The sequence below is a fragment of the Tubulanus polymorphus genome, chromosome 3 (genome assembly GCF_964204645.1).
Source record: "Tubulanus polymorphus chromosome 3, tnTubPoly1.2, whole genome shotgun sequence".
Lineage (NCBI taxonomy): Eukaryota > Metazoa > Nemertea > Palaeonemertea > Tubulaniformes > Tubulanidae > Tubulanus > Tubulanus polymorphus.
The window spans coordinates 13,705,663-13,728,691 of NC_134027.1; the positions used below are offsets into that span (position 1 = coordinate 13,705,663).

Below are 23,029 nucleotides of genomic sequence, written 5' to 3' on the forward strand. Positions count from 1 at the left end.
CTCCCTCTTTTTATGTACATGGGACCAAAATAATCCACTCCACAATGCTGAAATGGTCGACAATGACTCATGATTCGATATGCAGGTAAATCTGACATAAATGGAATCCTAGGGACAACCAAACGACGTCGGCACCCAAAAAAACTAGAAATTACTCGTTAAGCAACAATTTGTGCTTTAATTGGCCAGTATTTCTGACGCGTAGAAGCAATCAGGCCCAGCGTGGTAATTTAGAAGATGTTCTTTGCGCATTAGTAGCTGTTATATGATGATTATAAGGTAAAAGCAATTGATGCCGCGCTTCTAACGGGACATAACAAGCACTGTGTATTCTACCTCCAATACGGATACACGCGCCGTCAAAAAACTGATCTAAGCATTTCAGAGGATGCTGAGGTTTCAGCTTACCCTCTTGAAGAGAAGAGGATGCATCGGAAAAGCATTCTCGTTGAGATCCTGCCACTAAGCAGATCTCAGCAAATTTCAACTCATCAGGCTGCAAACGAGGGGTCGTTACCCTTTTAAATCTGAGACGAGGTATCACTGAGGCAAAATTCTTGATAGCTCTTATAACCCATGTGATTTCTCGCAATAAGGGATACCAACGCAAGAATCTCTCAGGATATACAAGATCGTTGAGATCAAATGCGGGCTCACAGTCAAAAGACCCTAAAGTTCGATTCACAGTTGTTGCAACTTTTATATTTTCATCTTGATCAGATATAGAACCAACATGAGGTTGAGGTGACCAACTAGTTTCAGCTTGTTGAAGAAATTCTGGGCCATTAAACCATCTATGAGATGATGTTAAGGTGACCGCAGAAAGTCCTCGGGTACAATCGTCAGCGGGATTTGAATTTGAAGAAATGTACTTCCACTGTGATGGTGATGAATTTTCACAAATTTTGCTCACCTGATTCGCAACAAATGTCTTAAAACGCTCCTTTTCATTGTGTATATACCGTAAAAAAGTCTGAAAATCGGTCCAATAAACTAATAATAATAATAATAATAATATATTTTCTTATCTAAGAAATCTAAGAAATAATCGCTGCGCTTCACAATATAATACACAATACAGAAAATTGTTAAAATTACATAAGTTAGGTATACATGCATAATAAAACAATACATAGAAGGTTTTAAGAGTAGGTTTGGCTAAAAAAGTATGTCTTAAGATTACGTTTAAAAATATCAACGGATGCACTTTCTCTCAGAGATATTGGAAGTTTGTTCCAGAGGATTGGACTAATACATTTAAAAGATCGACTGCCGTACGAAATACGTGGAATTGGTTTGACTAGAATTGTTTTATCGTGGCTGGAACGCAGAGACCCGGTCGGAGACATGTGCACGGGAGTGCTAAACATTAGACTTTTGCACACACAAACACACGTTCATAGCTCATATAGACTACTATGTGGTGATGCTGTGATGCTGCTTGGCACGTGCACAATTGGTATGATAACAGGCTGAATAATCGTCATAGCAGAAGATGGGCGCTGTGTTTTCTGTTTGATAGAATTTGTAATAAATTGTAATTTCTTGTAACCTGAAAATACTATATACTATAGGTATAGGTCGAGGTCTGAATATTGTAGTGGTAAATTCCAGGATTTAAAACGATCTAATACTAAACCCCGGTGTGTTAGCTTCTGCGGCCATACATTGGAAGAGGTTTCGTTTCCAAGACTCAATATTCAGCCATCTTCTGATATGTGACATCATATGAATTTTATTTGAATATTTTTTCATATTGTGAAAAATATTTTTTTGAAAATGTAAAATAGTTTCCCTGCCGCGCCTACCTGTACCCTACAAAATTTTGGACATAGACCATAAACAAATGTTTATCTTTGGTCTTATTTGACTATAAAATAATTCTTTAAGATAAAATACAATATGATCTTCTAGAAATTTGAAGTCACAAATTAAAAAGATTTTTCGAACAATGCCCTTACTCCAAACAACCTCTAACTTTCAAGGTAAACCACACTTTTCCCATGGGCAATTTATTTAGAATTTCTTTCTTGGTTTATTTGAATCCCTTTGGGTCACAAGTAGAATGCAGAAAACCCAATTTGCTTTGCAGCTATATTTTAAATCATTTTCCATCAACTTATTTGAATATAAAGGTGAGTAAATATCCCACAATAAATGAATAAATATAAAACGTTTATTCAAAAATTGAAAATATTTTGGGTGGTTGCTACCACCCTTCTCCAGTCTAAAATGCCAAATAGATACGCTTTAGAGAAGAAGGATGGTAGTAACCACCCGAAATATTTATAACTTTTAAATAAACTATTTAGATTCATTCATTTATTGTGGGATTTTTACTTGTCGTCTCATCACAACATAGAATTTTTCAATTTCTGTATTTAAAGTAAAAAAACTGAAGGCAGCTGGTCTGGTTCTGGGTGCCATATTCTCAAACAAAAGACAGATGGTTATGTGACTTGCCAATGTAATCATTTTAGTACATTTTCAATACTGATGGACATTTCTGATATGGGGGTGAGTAACTGAGGTAGATAACTTGCAGATAACTTCAAATTGATTCTAAAATGAACATCATGCATGAAATTTGCAGTTAGAATTGATTGAATAGTTGTATATGATTTCATATTTTGTTTTATAATGAGCCGTAGGTGCAGGAAAATCTCATGTAAACCTGTAACTTATCTTGTTCTGTTAACCAATATTCGAAAATAAAACATTCATACTCGCCCTTAAATGTGTTTTTAATTTATTTTTTTTACTTTTCAGCATCAGCTGCTTAATCCGGTTACAGTCGAAATTATTACATACATCGCACTTTCAGTGTCTTGTTTTTTCCTGTTCATCTCATGTATGATTTTATGCTGCTTGCGAAGATTACATTCAAATGCTAATAACATCCATGTAAATCTGATGTTATGCATTTTTATTGCGGAATTGATATTTCTTCTGGGAATTAACCGAGTGCAGCCTGTGGTAAGTACATAAGTTATTACTAGAATGTTATGTTGACAGTTTTTTGACATGTATGGTGTTAAAACAAAGTCACTTGGGCATTTCATTCTCCTTAATAGTCAGATATCATTAAAAGTTCTCACTGACCAAAATTGAGTCCTTTTTTATATATTTTTTTCTTGTTTAAATTTCAATTAAATGAATTTTTGCATACCGGTTGCCTACTTTACTTCACACCAGTTTGGCATGCCACTGGACCATTGGTCCTTTATTTTCCTTTAGTTTGTATCATCTCTGATTACTTGAATTAGTCTCTTTGTCTCTGGATTGTATAGTACAGCTTAGAATTAACTTCATCCTTTGGAACCTGGATTATTTTACAACAATGCACTGAGCAGGACTGAATTAATTTTGGGTAAAACAAAGGAAACAAGTACCTATTTACCAAGCCTTGTAACTCATAAACCAGTAGAGTTAGAGCTTCACTGTAAATGGTAGGTTTGTAGTACTCTTTTCAAGGTTTCTTTTGATATATAGCATTTAGTAATCAAAATTTTTATCTGATTCTATGTAATCATCGTCAGAATCTGGCCCGTATCCGACATCCTCATCTTCTGAGCCTTCGTCGGCAATCAGTTCGAGGATTTCTTCATCTGTCAGAAATTTCCGAGGCATGTTTAGCAAAATAAACAATGCGAAAGACACACGTCTGTTTCCTGGTTGTCAAATCTACGAAACCGCCACCTGCCGATTCAACGCGAATTTCTCGAGAATTTTTAATTGTACGCTATGAGTTTGTGTACCGAAATGACTTCATTGGAGAGTTCCCAAGGCGCATACTGCTTGTCGTTACTAAATTTAAAACATTCATTGTGCTATAGCCGATACAAGGCGAAACATCGAGATCAGTCCATTCGGCGTCATTTCGTTCTCTCGCAAATTTGTGAGAGCCGGTTCCAAAGGGTTAGCGAAAATTATGCATCGTTTGGGTGTCGAACGCATCTCGTTTATCGTTCCATTTGAAACGCATCGTACACGCGATTAGAACGTGTTTAAAACTGATACAACGATGTACGGTACGCGTTTAATTTCTTTCCGAATCACCAATCATTTTCCGTTTTAAATGTAAACAAAACAAAAAATAAAGTTAACGATGTTAAGTTACTTCTAAGCTGTACCGTATATATATCTAATAATTGCTGTTGTATTTCATTATGCCTGAAGATGACAATTAGGATATAGTCGAAACATTGAACTACTAGCTTCAGTTACACTTTCGGACGGGTTTTTAGGCCAGCCGTAGGCTGAGCCTATTATTATACAAATGGAGCGAAATTTAAATGACATGGTTTCCAGAGCAAAGGCTCTTTGACTGTGCAACTGAGCATATATTCATACAAATCATTCATTAGACCATTATCCATTCTCCAAACTCTTATGAAGCTGAATTTAGAAAAAGGGCTTTATTGAATTAATATGAGCTTTTTCGCGAAAATCTGAACGCAGAAGTATCTGTTTATAAAAGCAAATCAGAAAGCAAAGATTCCTCTATGATTGTTCACGTGGACCCGCAGTATCGTCTACCATTTTACTTCCAGTGTTTTATTTTAAGATGTAAAATTGTATTTCAAGATCGAAAAGACTGCACATTGAATCAAATTTCTGCAAAAAATATCAAATCCAATTCTATTTTGTTTTATTGAGCAAATTATAGAAAATTCAATTCTATTCCGCATTCAAATCAATAAGGCCAAGGGAAAGATTTTTGTGAGGTATTTGTTCCTGCCAGCTCCAGTCGCTGTCTGTGCTACTTATGAAAACACGATTGTATTGTGTGAATAATAAGTGTCAACTCATGAGCTGGGATATTTTGACAAATATCATCCACAGAATGCATCATTTGCCATTTTATGAAAAGCTGACAGACTGGCCATAGTGCCCCTTGGGGCTCTTGTTTCGTTATTATTTTGGGATTCTCTCTACATCGCGTCAACACGGATATAGTGTTTTATCAATCGTGATTGTGATGGGTATTCTATGGAAAGGGATCTTTAATACATGAGACAGGTATTTTTGATTAGCCAATTATCATACAATTGTTGTCACCAGTACTCATTTGTAGGTGGAAAAAAAGTTTTTTTGCAAAATATCAAAAGATTTTAACTCGTAGTCTTGATATTTTATAATTAAATAGCACTGTCATAAGATACATCTCCTCACATGGAATTGGAATGACCCAATGCTAGCTCATGGCACCAGGGGGAGTTAATTTTGAATCATATACAATTTGTCTATTTATGTATATTTTCTAACCACAATCAATGGCAAAGTTGTAGCTCATGATTTGCTCTGTTATTGATGTGAGATGCAATGTAACTGATTTTGGTATATGGTCACCAAGAAGTGTTGAATTGTAGAATAACTTACTAGTTCCACATTGTATTTAGGCCCATACATAAGAATACTTTGTTACCACAAACAATTGCAAAGTTGTAGCTCATAACATGTTATATGATTGTGGTGAGTTTCAAGGTCATTGGTTTTTGTATATGTTCACCAGAGGGCATTGAATAGCCAAATCATTTAGTATTCTTATAATGTATTGGTCCCTAGGCATATTTTGTAACCACAATCAATTGCACAGTTATAGCTGGTGACATTCTCTATGATTGTGGTGGGTTTAAAGGTGTAATTTCCTCTTAATACGTCCACCAGGGGCATCACATACTGAAATTTTCTGATTATTGAGCATTTACTCGAAGTGGGCGCAGTGTCCTTGGATATCTAGTTTATTGGAGCTAAACACATTTTCGGACACAAAAACATGTTTTCAGTTGGAGAAATGTTTCCTGCTGAAATGTTTTTTTGATGACCTTGGTGTGCTAATTAGAGCATTATGCTTCGAATTGCAAATTTTATTAAATTTTTATCTCCAATGAATATCAATTCCAATTCAAATTTACTTTATTGAGCGAATAAAACAAAATCCAGTTCAATTTTGTTTTATTAAACAAATTTCAGAAAATCCAATTCATTTTCTATTCGGCATTCAAATCAATAAGACTAAGAGAGAAGATCTGAGCTATTTTTTCATGCCAGCTCCACATCTGTGCCACTTATGAAACCATAATTATACTGTGTAAATTATATTGACTCTGAGTGGTGAGTGTATTTTGACAAATATAACCCACAGAATGTATCATTTGCCAAATCCGACTGGCTGGCTATAGTGCCCCTTGGGGCTCTTGTATAATTTACTAATGCAGATATTCTGTCTCTTTACAGCTCTTGTGTAAAATTACAGCGATTATGTTGCATTATTTCTTCATGTGTGCCTTTGCATGGATGTTTGTTGAAAGTCTTCACCTTTACCGAATGCTTTCTGAAATTCGTGATGTCAACTCTGGTTCAATGAAATTTTATTACGCTGTTGGATATGTTATCCCTGGGATAGTAGTCGGCTTTGCTGTCGGTTTACACACAGATGGCTATGGAAATAGTAGGTTTTGCTGGTTATCGACTAATGACAACATCATATGGAGTTTCATCGGTCCTGTCTGCATTGTGTATGTTGTAAGTATTCAAGCAAATGATGATGGTGTGGTTTGTTGAACTATTGTACCCGTTTTGTTGCTAGAACATCTCTAGTTTCTCCCATATTTAAGTGTTTTTAGTCCTCACGCTACTAGATTTACTGGAGAGAATTATCTTAGGGATCTAGGGGCTTGTATTTTACTCATATTATCTGTTTTATAGGGTTTTCTTATGGTTGGAATCTGACCATTGGACAGAAAAAACTATTGGGTTTAAAAGCCTCCTTTGAATTGAAATTCAAACAATTCATATCTAAAGAATCACTTCGTTGTGTTGATCCATGGATTCTAAAGCATTTGAATTTAGAGTCCATGGCTAAATATAAGGCCATGCTTGTTTTAGTGTTTTTCTGCGTATGGATACATGGCAGCACTGATTTAATTCTACAAATACAATAAGAGGATGAAGCTTAGGACTACAATTTGGACAACTGTTATACTCTTATGTTTATTTTTTTTCTTCCACACAACTTCTAATTAATTTCTTTGTCAATTCTAAGTGGATCTACATGAAATGTTCAGGATATGTTCAGCTTATCAAGTAGCACAAACCACATGTAGGAATTATTGATAGACATCTCCATTTGTCCGCTTGTGGGAATTATACATATTCTAATTTTAAATGTCAAAAAGTGGTTGAGTGAAAAAAATGATTATTTCATTTCACCGTGACATCAGCAAGAAAGTTGTAGCTAACAACAACGCTGGTTCCAAAGTAAGAAGACCCCAGTTATGAAAAATTACCTTTATCTTTTACGTTTGGATGCCTCATGGACATCAGAATGGGTTTTTTCAGCCCTAGCTCATAATCTGTAACGGATAGAAAGGTGCACTCACAGGATCTTTATGAACTCAGAGTCCACTTATTATTTACTCTTATTAAACTATTTTACAGTTGCTAACCACCATTTTGTTAGGGTATTTTTGTCCAGTATTGTTCGGTCATTTTTTGTCTCCTTTTTCAAGACAATTTGTGATGCGTATTTCATCATATTTCATCTGTCCCTGGATGGATTTTGACAGTTTTAGCAACATTTAAACCACATGAATCTCTAGGTTACAGTCATTTAAAATTCATTTCTCAAAACTTCCAACAATGCGACATAAGAGCGGTATAAAAATCGGTGGCCAGTTTTTGCCGCGCGCGTAAAAACTCAGGGTACTCATTATTTTCAGAAATAAGTTTCTAAAAAATTCGAACATTTCAGGATTTGTGGGCATGAACGCCCCCTTTCAAATAAAGTTTAAAATTTTTCCGATGCGGGAATTCAAGTTTGTGGGCGTCCGTTTTTCATTTCACTATCTTTTTCAGATCTGTTTCTACGGAAAATGGCTTTAATTGTTGATGCATTAATCAAAAAGAGTTCATGCTATCACTTCAATGAAAATGGGTAAAAAAGATTATTGTGCTATTAATTAAATCTTGTGGCAATAAGAGGATGTTCCCGAGAAAATCTTCAGAGTACCCCACGTAGATGTTGTTCAGTTCCACAAGCTTCCGTCGATTGATCGTGTTTGTGATGACTGGGTGCAAGCTTTGAAAGCACTTATGTCTGACTTTCATGTGAACGTGAATACATGCATGTGCTCGAACCATTTTGAACTAGGAAAACCAACCGTAATGCATCCTACTCCGAGGCTTTTGAAAATAGGTGATCTACCACCCAGTGAAAGTTAGTGAAGCTTACCGAAGAAGCCGCAGCATCAAGTGTAAAGAAAGGCGTTTGCGAAGAAACAAGATCCACCGGCCTGCAAACAACTCCTGGACAAGGTTTGCAGTTCGTTATCAGATGTTAGGAACTTTACTGGTTTTGAGAACTCATCAGTATTTGAAATGGTTTACAGGTGGTTACTTCCTGTTGCATCGAAAATGACATATTGGCGTGGCACAGAAACCAATACTGATGTCCTTGACATAGATCTACATCATGAGCACGGACCACAAAGGAAACTTTCCTACGAGCAAGAATTTTCTTAGTTATGCTTTGTTTAAGATTAGGCCTCACAATTTCGGACCTGGCGTTCAGATTTAATGTCAGCAATGAGCACGTCTCCAGAGTTTTCCGGATTTGGCTATGTCTTATGTCTCGTGACCTGTCATTTCTCATTATCTGGCCAACGAAGGAAGATATCAAGCGAAGTTTACCACTAATATATCGGAAGTACTCTCCTAAAGTGAGGTGCATAATCGATTGCACGGAATGCTTCGTTGAGGTACCATCTGCTCTAGATCTGCAAGCGATATTCTATAGTGACTATAAGCATCATACGACAGCTAAATTCTTAGTGGCCATGTCACCAACAGGCCTGATAAGTTATTTGTCAAAATTTTATGGTGGGAGTGCAAGTGATAAGTTCATTGTAAATGACTGCAAGCTGCTAGATTTGTTAGAGCAAGGTGATCAAATATTAGCTGATAGAGGTTTAAAAATTCAAGAAAAATTCATGTCACTTAGAGCGACAATAGCTATCCCACCCAGTGTGAAGAAAGGTAAACAGCTATTGCCGAGGATGCCGAGAAAACTTCCAGGATAGCAAATACAAGGATCTTCATAGAGAAATGCATAGCAAGGGTGAAGTACTTCCAAATACTGACAAATACTATCCCAGCAACTCTACTGCCACTAATGGATGATATAGTGACTGTGTGCTGTGCCTTAACCAACTTGCTGCCACCACTCTGTGAATGACACTGAAATATCAAAATAATATATATATATTCAGAGTAAAGTATTCATTTAACAATAACAACTGCCCATTCATAATTATAGTCACAAATTAACCTAATTAGTAACTGCCTAAGGACTATTCGAGACAATTAGCCATTGAATGACCATGAGTTATGAACATATGGTATATGATGAACACCTATACTGATAACAATGAGTCTACTAGCAAATTTTGACTGTCTGGACATTCTGGGATGGGGCCACTGTTCACTATAGAGAGGTAAGATGCTCATTTGGTACCAGAAAAAGTGTTCACTGTTCACTATAGAGAGGTGTTCACTAAGTGGAGGTTCTGTTTAATTGAAAATGAATAGGGAAAATTTGGTTCCGGGCAAAAAGTGTTCATCAAGGGAGGTGTTCACTAAATAGAGGTGTTCACTAAGGGAGGTTTTACTGTATAAGAATATCATATAATGTATTAGCAATGAAGTCATATATGTGTTTAGTATGTATCTATACTTAAATATTTGAAATATCAATAAAATTCATAGCTGTACATATACGATTAACCATCTTTGCATTTCCATTCAACAGTATTTCCCTCGACCGATGCGCAAATGCAATGGAACCACTGGTCACAGTTCATGCATTGGATTGAATTGTCATCGGCCGAAACTTCCCATCTTTCTAGACAAGGATTATCGCATAAAGGACATAAGTGGATACCCTCGCCTCCAGTAATTACTGGTAACACTAGTTCCTGGTAGAAGTACTTGAGATGCTCCACCTGCCATTCCCAGTACACAGGATCAAACAGAATCTACGAATAAAAAAAAATGAAATTAATTTTTTGCTTAACCCTTTCAGTGCTGACTAATTAATACCCTAAAGTGCTAGAGATAATTTTAAAATTTTGAAAAATCCCACCCTAGTGTGTTGAATAACGGGAATACCACTATAGTGTGTCTACCCCGCGGCGCGGTGTATTGTAAGTTACTAATATTTCACTATGTCTGACTAGTGTGCAATTTTTCAAGAGACATAACTATTAATTACTAATTACATCAATACACTGCAGTGCGGTGTACTAGCAAAATCCATCACTGATTTATACACCGCACTGCGGTGTAGACGCACTGAAAGGGTTAAAAGGGTATGAGTTTCATCGAAACTCATCCAGCTACATACAAGACACCACAGATTTCATCAACAAACTCGCAAACATCAAAGACCTCCCAGCAGACACCCTACTCATCACTATGGACGTCACAGCTCTCTACACCAGCATACCACATGAAGATGGACTCACCGCGATTTCCAGAACCTTACCTAACAACGAAAACTCGCAGACCATCATCGATCTCACCAAGTTCATACTTAAACACAACTACTTCAAATTCAACGGATCGCTCTACATCCAGACCAAGGGTACAGCTATGGGCACCTGAATGGCCCCCCAATACGCCAACATATTCATGTCTGTCCTTGAAGAAGACTTCCTCCAAACACAGCAGCACTCACCACTTATACAATCGCTTCATCGACGACGTCTTCATCATTTGGACGCATGGGCTTGAAAAACTACTTGAATTCCACAGAAACTTCACCAACTTTCATCCAGCCATCGAACTCAACCTCGAACACTCGCCTTTTCAAATTCCTTTTTTAGACACTCTAGTCAAAATCATCAACGGCAAACTCGAAACATCGCTCTACAGAAAACCAACTGACACCTACAGCTACCTTCACGGCACCAGCTATCACTCACCAAACACCACGAGATCCATCTTCTTTAGTCAGGCCATCCGGTACCACAGAATCTGCTCCAACACTCAAGACCGCGACCAACACCTACAACAACTGAAAAATGCGTTCCACCAACTCCAGTACAACCCTGAAACCATTGACCAACAAATCACTCGCGCTACTCACATACCCAGAGAAAGAACACTAATACAACCCGCCAACATCTGAAGAAACCGAAAGAATCCCCATAGCAGTCACCTACAGTCCGCGCCTACGCAGAATCCAACGAATCATATCAGATCTCCAACCCATAATCGAAGACATAATCGATAACAAATACACGCGCCCCTGCAACAAATCTATATGTCAACTCTGCCCTCTCATCAACTCATCACCGACCGTCATCGCAGCCAACAACCAACAACTCACTGGACAAGTCACTGGACCCTACACATGCAACTCCACCAACGTTGTTTGTGCCATCACATGAGATATCTGCCCTGGAACCAGCTACATCAGAGAAACTGGACAAACATTACGTCAACGCTTGAACAGTCACAAATTTGATATCAGACAAGAAAATGGATAAACCTATCGGCGAACATTTCAATCATCCGAACCACACCATCAATAACCTAAAAGTGACCGCGTTACATGAAATGAACACTTCTAATAAGCATTCGCGTGAAATCATGGAACAAAAACTTATTCAACGCGGTGATACTGTTAATCTTGGCCTCAATCGCGATCTAGGATTCATGTCCCACTACAGAACGTAATTTCGTTTGTTTTTCCGTTGTATCTGGACTTATCTCGGACTTCCATTTCTTGTTATTCGTTGCTCTTAGATACCATCTGTTTATTTTACTTTGATTTAGTTTCATTTTGATTTATTTCTCTTTGATTTGTTTCAGTATGTTGTTCCTTAATTAATTAATAATCTACTCACTCACCTAGTTATTAATCATCATGTCACTCATCATTTATTTGTAATTACTCTTCTCACTCAGTCCTTTGTAATTATTGTCAGTCTACCTATAAATACTGTTGTTTTTCCATTGACTATACTCATTCACCTGATGAAGCTTATATTCATAAGAAGCGAAAGCTCGTGTGTCATTAAATAGTTAACCTATACAGTATTACTCGTCTCGGTACTTATTTTAAACTTGGTTAACATGGCTACTCTACGAATAAGTCCAGCATGTATGTTTCTGGAATTCCTCTTGCAATAAGCTCCCGTACTGCATGATTTATATTATTTAGGAGCAAACACCTGCTGACATGGTCATCTGTTTGAGCCTTTATACCAGTTAGGGCTACAGATCTCGGACAAATGAGGTGTATATCCTCAAAACGTTGTGCCAGTGAATCAGCTACCTAGTTAAGATATAATTTTTGAGTAAGAGCGTTCAGATTGTATCCTGCATGCTTTCAAATGAAAGGTGCACTGACATCCTTGACAAGAGTATTCGGTATTGCATTTGATCGATTGAATGATTATCAACATTTGAACAAATAAGCTTTTACCTTATAGTTCTTTGGACTGGGATCAAATGATATTGGATTTAAGGAATATTTTTTCGTTCGGAGTTCATCTTTCCTAATTGTAATTTCAGAAATTTGTTTTGGCGTAATATTCTTCGTCGACGATCGGTTCCATTGACAAGCAAATTCAGTACATGACTTACTATTCGGTTCCCTTTCAATAGCATGTTGTATTTTATACGATGCCTCAATGATATGGTTGCAGGTTTTGCTGAATCCGGCAGTACATGTGCACCAAGAACTCAAAATGTTGCTTTCGTTGTCGAATGCAATCCGGAAACTTCTTGCAGAATCATTGATCTTTTGTGATGGTAAGACGTCACACTTTATCACCAGCGTTCTTCTGATAATCGGACTAAAAACTAAACACCCACAAAGCCACTTGCAAAATACGAATATGCGCTTATAGCTTAATATCTGCCGATGTAGTCAGCAACATGTTCTTTCTTGCTGATGATATAACAAAATATCTTCCCCATATCCATGTTTTTTGGCCACAGCTCTACCTCCCTTCTCCACCCACTCAAGGCAAGTGGATCACTTTGCAAATGTGCAGACGTGAATTGTATTCATTTTTAAGCTTAACTTTTCTCTCTTCCTCTGTGGTTTTAATCGGGATTTTCTCGTCCCAAGTACTTACCGACCGCGATATCAAAACATCTTTCGTACCTCACGTACTTATGCCTTGTTCGGCCAGATAATCCTTCAAAAACCCAACGTTGGCATATTTAATGTCTTCGAGATCCATACCATTTGAATTGAAATACATTAATATAAAATATCAACAATTAAAGCCATTTTCCGTAGAAACAGATTTGAAAAAGATAGTGAAATGAAAAATGGATGCCCATAAACTCGAATTCCCGCATCAGAAACAGCGCTGAAACTTGGAATGATAATAAACGCGCTGCAGTTAAAAAGCTGTAGAATGAATATTTTGGGAAAGATATCTTGAAATTTTTAACTTCATTTGAAAGGGGGCGTTCATGCGTACAAATCCTGAAATGTTCGAATTTTTTAGAAACTTATTTCTGAAAATAACAAACTTCAAAGTTGAGTACCCTGAATTTATACGCGCGCGGCAAAAACTGACCACCGATTTTTATATCGCTTTCATGTCGCATTGTTGGAAGTTTGAGAAATGAATTTTACATTACTGTAAACTAGAGATTCATGCGGTTTAAATGTTGCTAAAACTGTCAAAATCCATCCAGGGACAGATGAAATACGATAAAACACGCATCACAAATTGTCTTGAAAAATGAGACAAAAGTACCTAAACAAAATGGCGGCTAGCAACTGTAAAATGGTTAATTCCTTGGTAACAAGTTTATACCATTTTGTTAACTTTAACCTTGTAATTGAGTTCAAAAACTTAAATGCAGTTACAAAGTCTTGGTTCCTTTCATTTTTAGGATTAACTTTGTTGATCCTTGAATAGAATGGTCTGAGAGTAACATTCTGTTTGCTCTTGGTGGCACACCAATCGTAACCACTAGATATACACAGCTGATATTTTGTCATTACGAGGGAAATAGGTGTTGGAATTGATATGGCAAGTTTAATCCATCAGCTCTTAGGCATTTGAAATTACATGTACTGGAGAAAGTGTAAACAATTACAATGAATTTTCACCTTCATGACGTTCGGCCATCATATTGAAAATTTTCTTCTTTGTTTATTAGCAACTCTGTCATACTACACAAAAAAGTTTATGCGGAATAACAAGTAAACATTGATAAAATGAAGTGTGTATAATCTTGTCCTAAATTAATCAAAATGAGTAGAGGATTTCAAATATGACAGTCATTTGGGAATTGTTCATATATAGGGGCCACTAACACTGCGCCTTTTGGTTGATCAGTCACATGAGTATGATTTTAAACAATTCGTCATTTTCTTTCGTTAGATCAATATCGGTGTATTTTTCATGGCTGTCAAAGCAAGTTGCAATGTGAAATCCCCAGAAGACTTACATTTACTAAGGTATTTTTTGTATAATTTAGTGAAAAATTTATTTTTAGTTACAAGATGCTCATGATTCTAATCAGTAACACTAATTGACGAGAATGTTCATGATTCAAATACTTCAATGGAAACAAATTAAAAAGAATAGACTACCCAAATAACAATTTTGAAATATTTCCACTTCGTCATGAATGTTTTCTTTTAACTGACTTTTACCTTCTCTGAGTTAAGTCTAAGTGGGTTATTGTGTTCATTTTTCATCTGTCCCTCCATCTATTTTTTCATCCATGGACAGAATCAAGTTACTACAAGAAGTTTTGAGGACACTTGTCTGGATATTAGGTTCATACATGTATCTACCTCGGTCACACCTGTATCCCAAAAACTGGCACAATCAGATCCAGTATGGCTGACTGGGGGCAGCTCTGCATATATCAAAGCACGACATCATAACCTAAGCTTCAATCTTGTTGAGGTTTGCAAGGGAGATGTTGATGATGCTTCAATAAATCACCTTTATCTTTTACGTTTGGATGCCTCATGGACATCAGAATGAGAAAAGTTGATCAACCGATGACCATTTTTTGTACCCAAAAAGGCCTGAATCTCGATACCTGTAGCATTGTAATGATGTATTATATTGAGGCCGCGGCATATTATGTTACCACAATCAATTGCTGAATTGAAGCTCATGCCATGTTCTTTAATTATGGTCAGTTTCAAGGTCATTGGATTCTGTAAATGTTCACCAGGAGGCCTTCAATATTGAAATTGTCAGATTGGTGAGCATTTCAAACTACTACCAAAGTGGGCATGGTGTCTGTTGACTGTAGTTTTCTTTTCCAGAATTGGTCTAATTGCTGCGATGTTTCTACTACCATTGCTTGGCATAGCTTGGGTATTTGGCATAATGTCTGTGAATGAAGAGGTGTTAGCATTCCATTACCTGTTTGCAGTCTTCTGCTTCTTGCAAGGTTTATTTTTGATGTTGGGCCATGTGTCATTAAACCCCAGAGTGAGTGTATCTTGTATTTAGTTTCAGGGCTGTATTTTTCAATGTATGAAAATTGAGCAATCCTGGCTGATTTGAATACCGTGTAACCAAGCCATTGCATTTGAAGAAAATCCCAACCCCTCCTATTAATCTAGGCATTCAGCAAGGATGATGAGATTTATTTCTAGCTTCAGTGACATAATATCGCGATCCTATACTTATGCACATAAACGTAAAAACCTTTATTCGAAAATTATTTCACAGCATCTTTATTTCATTATTCATATACATGTATTATCATTTTAATAAACATTATATACCATATTTAGTGCCTGATGTGTTACAAACACAGCTCTAAGGCACTAACAAAACATATTTTAGTAATATACCATTAATTAATTACAATCATTCATACTGTGTAGACAATTAGGACTGGCCTCTCACTGTACTGAGTTCTAGAATGTTGTATATCTAAAAGATTGTGGCTAGAGGAACGCAATGATCTGCTTGCAAGTAAATCAGTTAACTAAGCAGGAGCCATGCCATGTCTACATCTAAAAACAAACATTAAAATCTTATATCGTACAAGGTTCTTCATAGGCAACCAGTGAAAATCATTAAGTACAGGTGTAATATGGTCAGACCGTTTCATCCTAGTTATGATTCTAGCAGCCATATTCTGGACCCTTTGAAGGTACCCAAGCAGTGTTTCTGGAATGCCAAAAAGTAGTGAATTACAATAATCCAACCTGAAGGTGACCAGTGCATGAAGAGCTGACTGCGCTTTAGATAAACACATTCTCATTTGACCAATATTACGCAAATGCATATAGCACAATTAGGCCACAGCAGTGATGTGATCTTACCTGTCGAGAAACGGTCACGGTAGCACTGTAGGCACATGCTACCATCGCGAAAATCTTGTGCCTTTTTTTTCATTCCCAAAGAAGAAAAGGGCACATTTTTACAAGACGAGGTAGATAAATTTAAACAAAGAGCATATAATTTTTAGGACGTTCGTTAGACGAACGTCCTTATGTGATCGGTTTGCCGGTTGATGACGCACTTCCGATTTGGTTGACAGACGTTTAAGGTCGTTTTAAAGCCAGTTAGTTAGAGATTTCCTCAAATTCCGCATCAGAAATGGTGTCTTCAAGTTGGGATTGAATTTGGTTAAAAATAGTTGGTTAGTTTTTGCTGTGCCCTCTTGAAAAAAATGCTCTTCACGCTGTTTATGTGACATCACACATCACGTGTTGCTTATGACGTAGAGGGTATAGTGATCGACGAGAAGTGCCATTTTTAAAATCGTTGTATCGTGGATGTTAACTTTAGAGGACCATACGAAATCTCTTTAAAGGTGAGTGTCAACATATATGGTGACTTAACTTAATTCCTTGTGAGCGCACAGAGGCCCTGTGAGAATCTAGAGACGTTTGCAGCATTGAAAATTACGCAATGGTCCGCTCGACGCGCACACACATGCTGTCAGTTTGACCTACGTGACTAAATACAGCCGCCGCCATGAATCAGAAGCAATCCACTTCAAATTTTATGAAGTGAATATCATAATTATTATTTATCCGATATACACCAAAAAACCTTTAAGAGAAAGGTATTTGGCGTCGGATTCTGTACCGAAAATCCCGGATTGTTACACTGCATAGTTTTTTTAGTAGGGTTCTTTTAACATTTTGCCTTTAAGCCATTTGATTGACACGTGGGGCGGGGTTTGCAATCTGCCGATGACGTCAGATGTAAATAATAATATAACCACGTGCATCGCGCACATGTGTAAACAAACCTGGCAACAAATTAGATTTTTTGGCGCCAAAACTTTTTTGATTTTTTCTTTTGTCCAATGATTTTTCAACTGGAGCCAACTGCTATGCCATTAGATTGCACAATCAAGTATTCACGTTTTATAGACTCTCTCTGAAATAATTCTTGTCCAGGGGTTATGTATTGAAATATCTATTGTCGTTGTTTTTGTTTTTTTTTTAATTTTTAGGACATAAACAGCCTAGAAGAAACATCATCTGGCAGACACACATTTGACTACAGATCATATCCTGTTATAAAATGTGTTTAATAATATTTTACTCAAGTTTTCTTGCCATTAATACTTCCTGACTACTTTTATTTTATGGTTATCTAAGTGCAAGGCAAACATTGGTGGGGTTCCTTTGGCCCTCCGAATATATAGGACCAAAAGGGGTATTTTATGCCATTTGAATTTATTTTTGCTTAGAAAATCGATTCAAATACTTTTTGGCGGGCACATTCAAGTTCTGAAGGGTAGGACTAGTCCAACCCCTAAATCCACTTGCATTCAGTCTCATGAGAACTAACTTAAAACGTTAAAACCTTCACCGGCCTCCTACTCAATTTTTTGAATAAATGTAAAACTTATGGCAGAATTTACGGTTGATTCCTCAATTTTTGAATCCCAAAGAATAATTTTTGAATTACGCAGTAGGATGACACTTGAATAGCCGGTATTTAAATTTTCCAATCAATGTGGGAGGTGTCTGGGTCTACATGCGTTCCACAAACGAACGTCCTCTTTTAAAGTTTCTTTCTAGTTCAAGATTTTATTGCCTGGAAACTATCTCAATGCAGTCAATTTGCTAGAAATCACTTTTCGTCCGGACTTAATTTGCTTGGAAATTGCAGCAAAAATCAGATTTTCAAAAATTTTTTGTATATGTTTTGCTACCATCGACAGTGGTCCCTAGATTAGGCCAGGTCTGCATATCATGAGCATAAAATTCGCTCCTCCAGGGTAACGTCAAGGTATGTATGGAATAGTTCAATTTTATCATGGATTTAAATTGAGAACAATGGGTGTAGAGATCATGGAATTCAAGGTTCGTGGTGCTTGTCTCAGAAAAGCTCTACTAGACAAATTTGGTGTATAAATATGGTGGTCAAGACCATGGGTGTCTATCAAGTCACCTAAAGGCTTGATGTATGTTATGAATAATTTTGAGCTCAGCATGGAACCTTGAGGGACACAGAAATCGAACATAACGTTACCAACAACCACTGACTAATATCTATCACTTAAATATGAGCTAAATCGCTTAAGTAAAAGTGCGGTGCTGGTAATTGCGGTGCTGGCAAAAGTATTGCTGAGTCTATTCAATAAGCAGGGGTTCCAATCTTCCGACTTCAATTTTCATGGTCTCAGAGATTGACAAAGATTTTATGTTGAAATAAAGGGGGTAGGAGGTTCTGATCGGTTATGTCACTTGTGGTGAGTTCCGTATTAATCGACTTGCCATGATTGTCCTGAGCGTACATCTAGAAAATCGATATTGTACCCTGTATTACTACTATAGTATTGTAGTAGGCAGCCACGTGTTGACTCAATATGAATAAGAAAATAGTGGAACGATGTGGTATAAACAATAGCATTCATACACGCGCCGCACGCCAGTGAGCAGCGTGTATACATTACTGAGTATTAGAGTATACCTGTGTGCATGTGGTCAATTGATTAGCGCACAGCAGTAACGATCAGACTGACCCGTAAATGTATTTTTTTATGTATTCTGCCAAGAAAATCGCTGCTGCTTCAAGGATTCGATTACAATTGTTTGTTTGAAGAGAGTCGACATTTATTTATGGCAACTACTGTTGGCATCCCTGAATAAATTGGTATAATCTATGGTGTCAAATGCAGCTGAAAGTTCAAGTAGCACAATGACACATGCATTTGCCGCATCCAGCATGTTCAGCACATCGAACTGAAACATGCGTAATGCAGTTTTAGTTGAATGGAAACAGTTATGAGCACTTCATCCAGAGGGTGACATTTCGTATTTTCAAAAATTGATATTTCATAAAGGGGAACTGATAACTGATATCGACAAAGCCCACCTCTACCCTTACTCTGTCCTCTTGCACGGCCAGAACTCGTGGCAACTTCTCGAAAAACTCAACATGGTCAAGTGACGAAACTATTCAAACGTGCGAATGATCAACTACACAACGCAAACGAACCTATAGACAAGAAACTAGCTCTACTAACTAGCACTATCAACAAAATCGAAGGGAAAATCAGCGTAATGTCGAACCTCGACGACGAAATTATCGAACTTACTAGCAATGTCGACTTGGAGAATACGATAACCAATGCGGATGATTACAATATCCAAGCGAACGAAAAATTAGCGAGGGTTCAATTCGACTTGTGCAAGCTCATTCCGGTTCCAGAACCGAATTCAATCCGAACGCCGATGCCAACGCGACATCATCAGAACACGAACTTACCGAAACTTCAATTACCCAAATTCAATGAGGATATAATCAATTGGATAACCTTTTTCGACGCGTTCAAATCTGCAGTACACTACAACAACCAGCTCACGGACATTCAAAAATTTCAATATCTTCAAACTCAATACGAAGACGAAGCAAGCAAAACGATAGCGGGACTATCACTGTCGAACAACAATTACGGACAAGCTCTCAAACTCTTTAACAAAATGAAATGGACAAAATCATGAAATTATTCTGACCAGTTCTGCTGAAAACCGCTGTGGCGAAACTAGCTGACACAAAAGATAATCAGACTGCCACTGCAACGATCCTATTGACGAAGGGTCAACTCGTTCATTCATAACATATGAACTCGCCTCAAAATTAAAGCTAAAGGCTGATTCACGTGAACCGATCAACCTTTCAGTTTTTAGGCCAGCCGTAGGCTGAGCCTATTAGTATACAAATGGAGCCAATTTAAATGACATGGTTTCCACACAAAAGGCTCTTGCTTGCCAAGTGAGGGCATATTCGAACAAATCACGTATTTAAGCGTAATCCATTCTCGGAATCGTAGCGAGCAGAATTTTGAAATAGGGTTTCGTAAAAATGTTTTCTGCATTTTTCACGAAAATTAAATCGGGAATATTTCAATTTTTATCAGCCAATCAGGAAGTTGTGTCTTCCCTATGATTGGTTTATCTGAAAATATCAGCAGCTGTTCACGTGAATTATCGTGATTCCATTACTGGCGCTTTTGCGCATGACATCATGTATTAACACGCGACAATACTTCCGCGATCGCTACCTGTTCGCTGATTGGCCCATTTACTGGGAAATTCTACAAGAGCCTAATGTGGTTTGTTACAAGCGCTGTGATTGGCCCGACCCGATTCTGGCAAGGCTTTAGCTTAGTGGGTTCGAATCCCTTGACGGGTGAAGATGATGGATCCTATCAATATCTATTGAAACAAATAAGTTTCCCGGTTGGGCAGCCGCGGATATCTACCGGAAGTGTTCCGGTTCGATATTTCGAGGTTTCTTTGAATTTTGAAGTGATATTGAAATCCGGTAAACACCGGCGGTAGATTGTGAAAACCCATTGCATGATATTTGTATTACTTAAAAGCATCGGGGCCGTGCCAGTTTTCGCGATTCAAGTAGCGCAATAGCCTACTTCTTCGTGTTCGTCCACCTCAATTTTCATTCCGCCGATCTCTGACACGGCTCTGTTGCCGTTGGCGCTGTGATTGCACTTTCGTACCACCAAAATTTTTTATTTCTATATCAGGGAGGTCTGGAGAATAAAAAAGTCAAAATTTGGATATCAAATAGGCCTGATTTCATCGAATAAGTCGACCATGGTCGTAACGTTTCCGTACTAATTACCACCTAAAACCGTCTGAACAATTTTGTCACAACCAACATTTCGTTTACAGAAATCAGGTGTTCACGCATCTACTGTTTTACTTCCGGGTTTTATTTTAAGATTTAAAATTGTATTTCAAGATCGATTTCTATGAAATCTTTAGTTGATTTGGTGTTTGGGAGGAATTTTTATTTGCTCTACAGAAAATTCATCCTTGACAATTGCGCAAGATTCGCGAAAAAATAGGTTTTACCAAATCCGGTGTATGACCTTGATATGCTAATTAGCCATGTGCTCGAATTGCAAATTCAATCAAATTTTATTCTGCCAAAAAAATGTTAAATCCAATTCGCTTTCCGAGAGTTAATGGTATGCTGCATGGAACAAAGTTGTTTTGAGATGGGTCTTGAAGCTATTGAGGTCGAGAGATAACCATCTAGATAGTTCAAGAGAGTTCCAAAGTTTTAAAGACACTTCAAGGTAATGTCTTAATATTTGGTTTATACGTGTATCTACCCTAGACACATCTTCAGGCAAAAAACTGGCCCTGTCAGATTCAAGATGGCCGACTGGCAGCCATTGTTGTTCGCCAAAATCAGCACTTTTTACACATTTTTGAAGTTTTCGAGGGAAATTTTGAAGACACTTTTATCAATAACCTTGATCATTCGTAATCTGAGAGGGTATTTTTGACCAGGCAATTATGACGCAATTGGCGGCCATCTTGGGGTCATCAGTACTCATTCGTAGGTGGAAAAAAAGTTTTTCCACATCATATTGATACTTAAGCATATTTTGCTACCATAATCAATTGGAAAGTTGTAGCTCATGACATGTTCTATGATCGAGGTGAGTTTCAAGCTCATTGGTTTTTGTTTATGGCCACAGGGGGCGTTGAACAATACAATAACTTTGTATTTCGATATTACATTCGTACCTATGCATATTTTGCTACCACAATCAATTGGAAAGTTGTAGCTGACATGGTCTATGATCTTGGTGAGTTTCAAGCTCATTGGTTTTTTTATATGGCCACCAAGGGCGTTGAACAATACAATAACTTAGTATTTCTATATTACATTCGTTCCTGCTGTCTGTGTTAACACACGATTGTACCATGTAAATGATATTGAGCAGGAAGTGTATATTGATAAATATAACTCACAGATTACATCATTTATAAAAAGCAAATCTGACAGGCTGGCCATTGTGCCCCTTGAGGCTCTTGTTGGTGATGAAAATACGCGCGAAAAATGTTTCGATAAGGTGAAGATCATAGCAACGACCGAACATGGGAACATCACAATGTCTGCTCTGGTTGTACCTACCATTACAACACCTGTCAATAACAAGATCAAATCACTGCTCGTGAATCTACCGTACTTGAAGGGGCTTAAGCTAGCTCATCCCCTATCAAACCAAGATTCATTCCAAATATCTGTTTTGATCGGGATAGACTACTACTACTGGGAAATCGTGCGGAACCACGTCGAGCAAGGAAATGGACCCACAGCTGTTGCGTCTAAACTCGGCTATCTAAAATATCATCAAAGCTCATCTTGGATAACATCAATCGGGCGTAGCACATGATCCCAAGATAAGATATACGTCGACAATGTAAGAACATCTGAACAAATTCAAAGAAGTGACCGAATATTATGCCCAGGTGAATGACGTCATGAAATCTGTCAGTTGTAAGTTATGGGAATGGACCAGTAATTGTGTTGAAATTTGGCACCGAGCCGAACGCGGGGGTATCCTGAACTCGAAATCGGTCGTCGATATTCTTGGCCTAATTTGGAACGTAATATCTTACAAGTTAGGTTACAAGAAAAACACCACGTTAACTTCCGAGCCGATTCTGTTCAGCAAACGAGAAGTTGTCAGAAAGGTTGCCACTCTCTACAATCCGTTTGGCTAC

At 37.5% G+C, this 23,029-nt stretch overlaps 1 protein-coding gene across 1 annotated transcript in view; it reads left to right on the forward strand.

Annotated features, from left to right (window-relative positions):
• The window catches only part of LOC141902107 (cadherin EGF LAG seven-pass G-type receptor 2-like), a 161,393-nt gene that overhangs the window by 75,736 nt on the left and 62,628 nt on the right, over window positions 1-23,029 (forward strand). Inside the window, exons 22-26 of the mRNA XM_074789748.1 lie at window positions 2,388-2,517; window positions 2,770-2,976; window positions 6,241-6,528; window positions 14,421-14,497; window positions 15,326-15,494. Coding sequence (XP_074645849.1) covers window positions 2,388-2,517; window positions 2,770-2,976; window positions 6,241-6,528; window positions 14,421-14,497; window positions 15,326-15,494 — 871 coding nt within the window. The remainder of the gene's footprint in view (window positions 1-2,387; window positions 2,518-2,769; window positions 2,977-6,240; window positions 6,529-14,420; window positions 14,498-15,325; window positions 15,495-23,029) is intronic.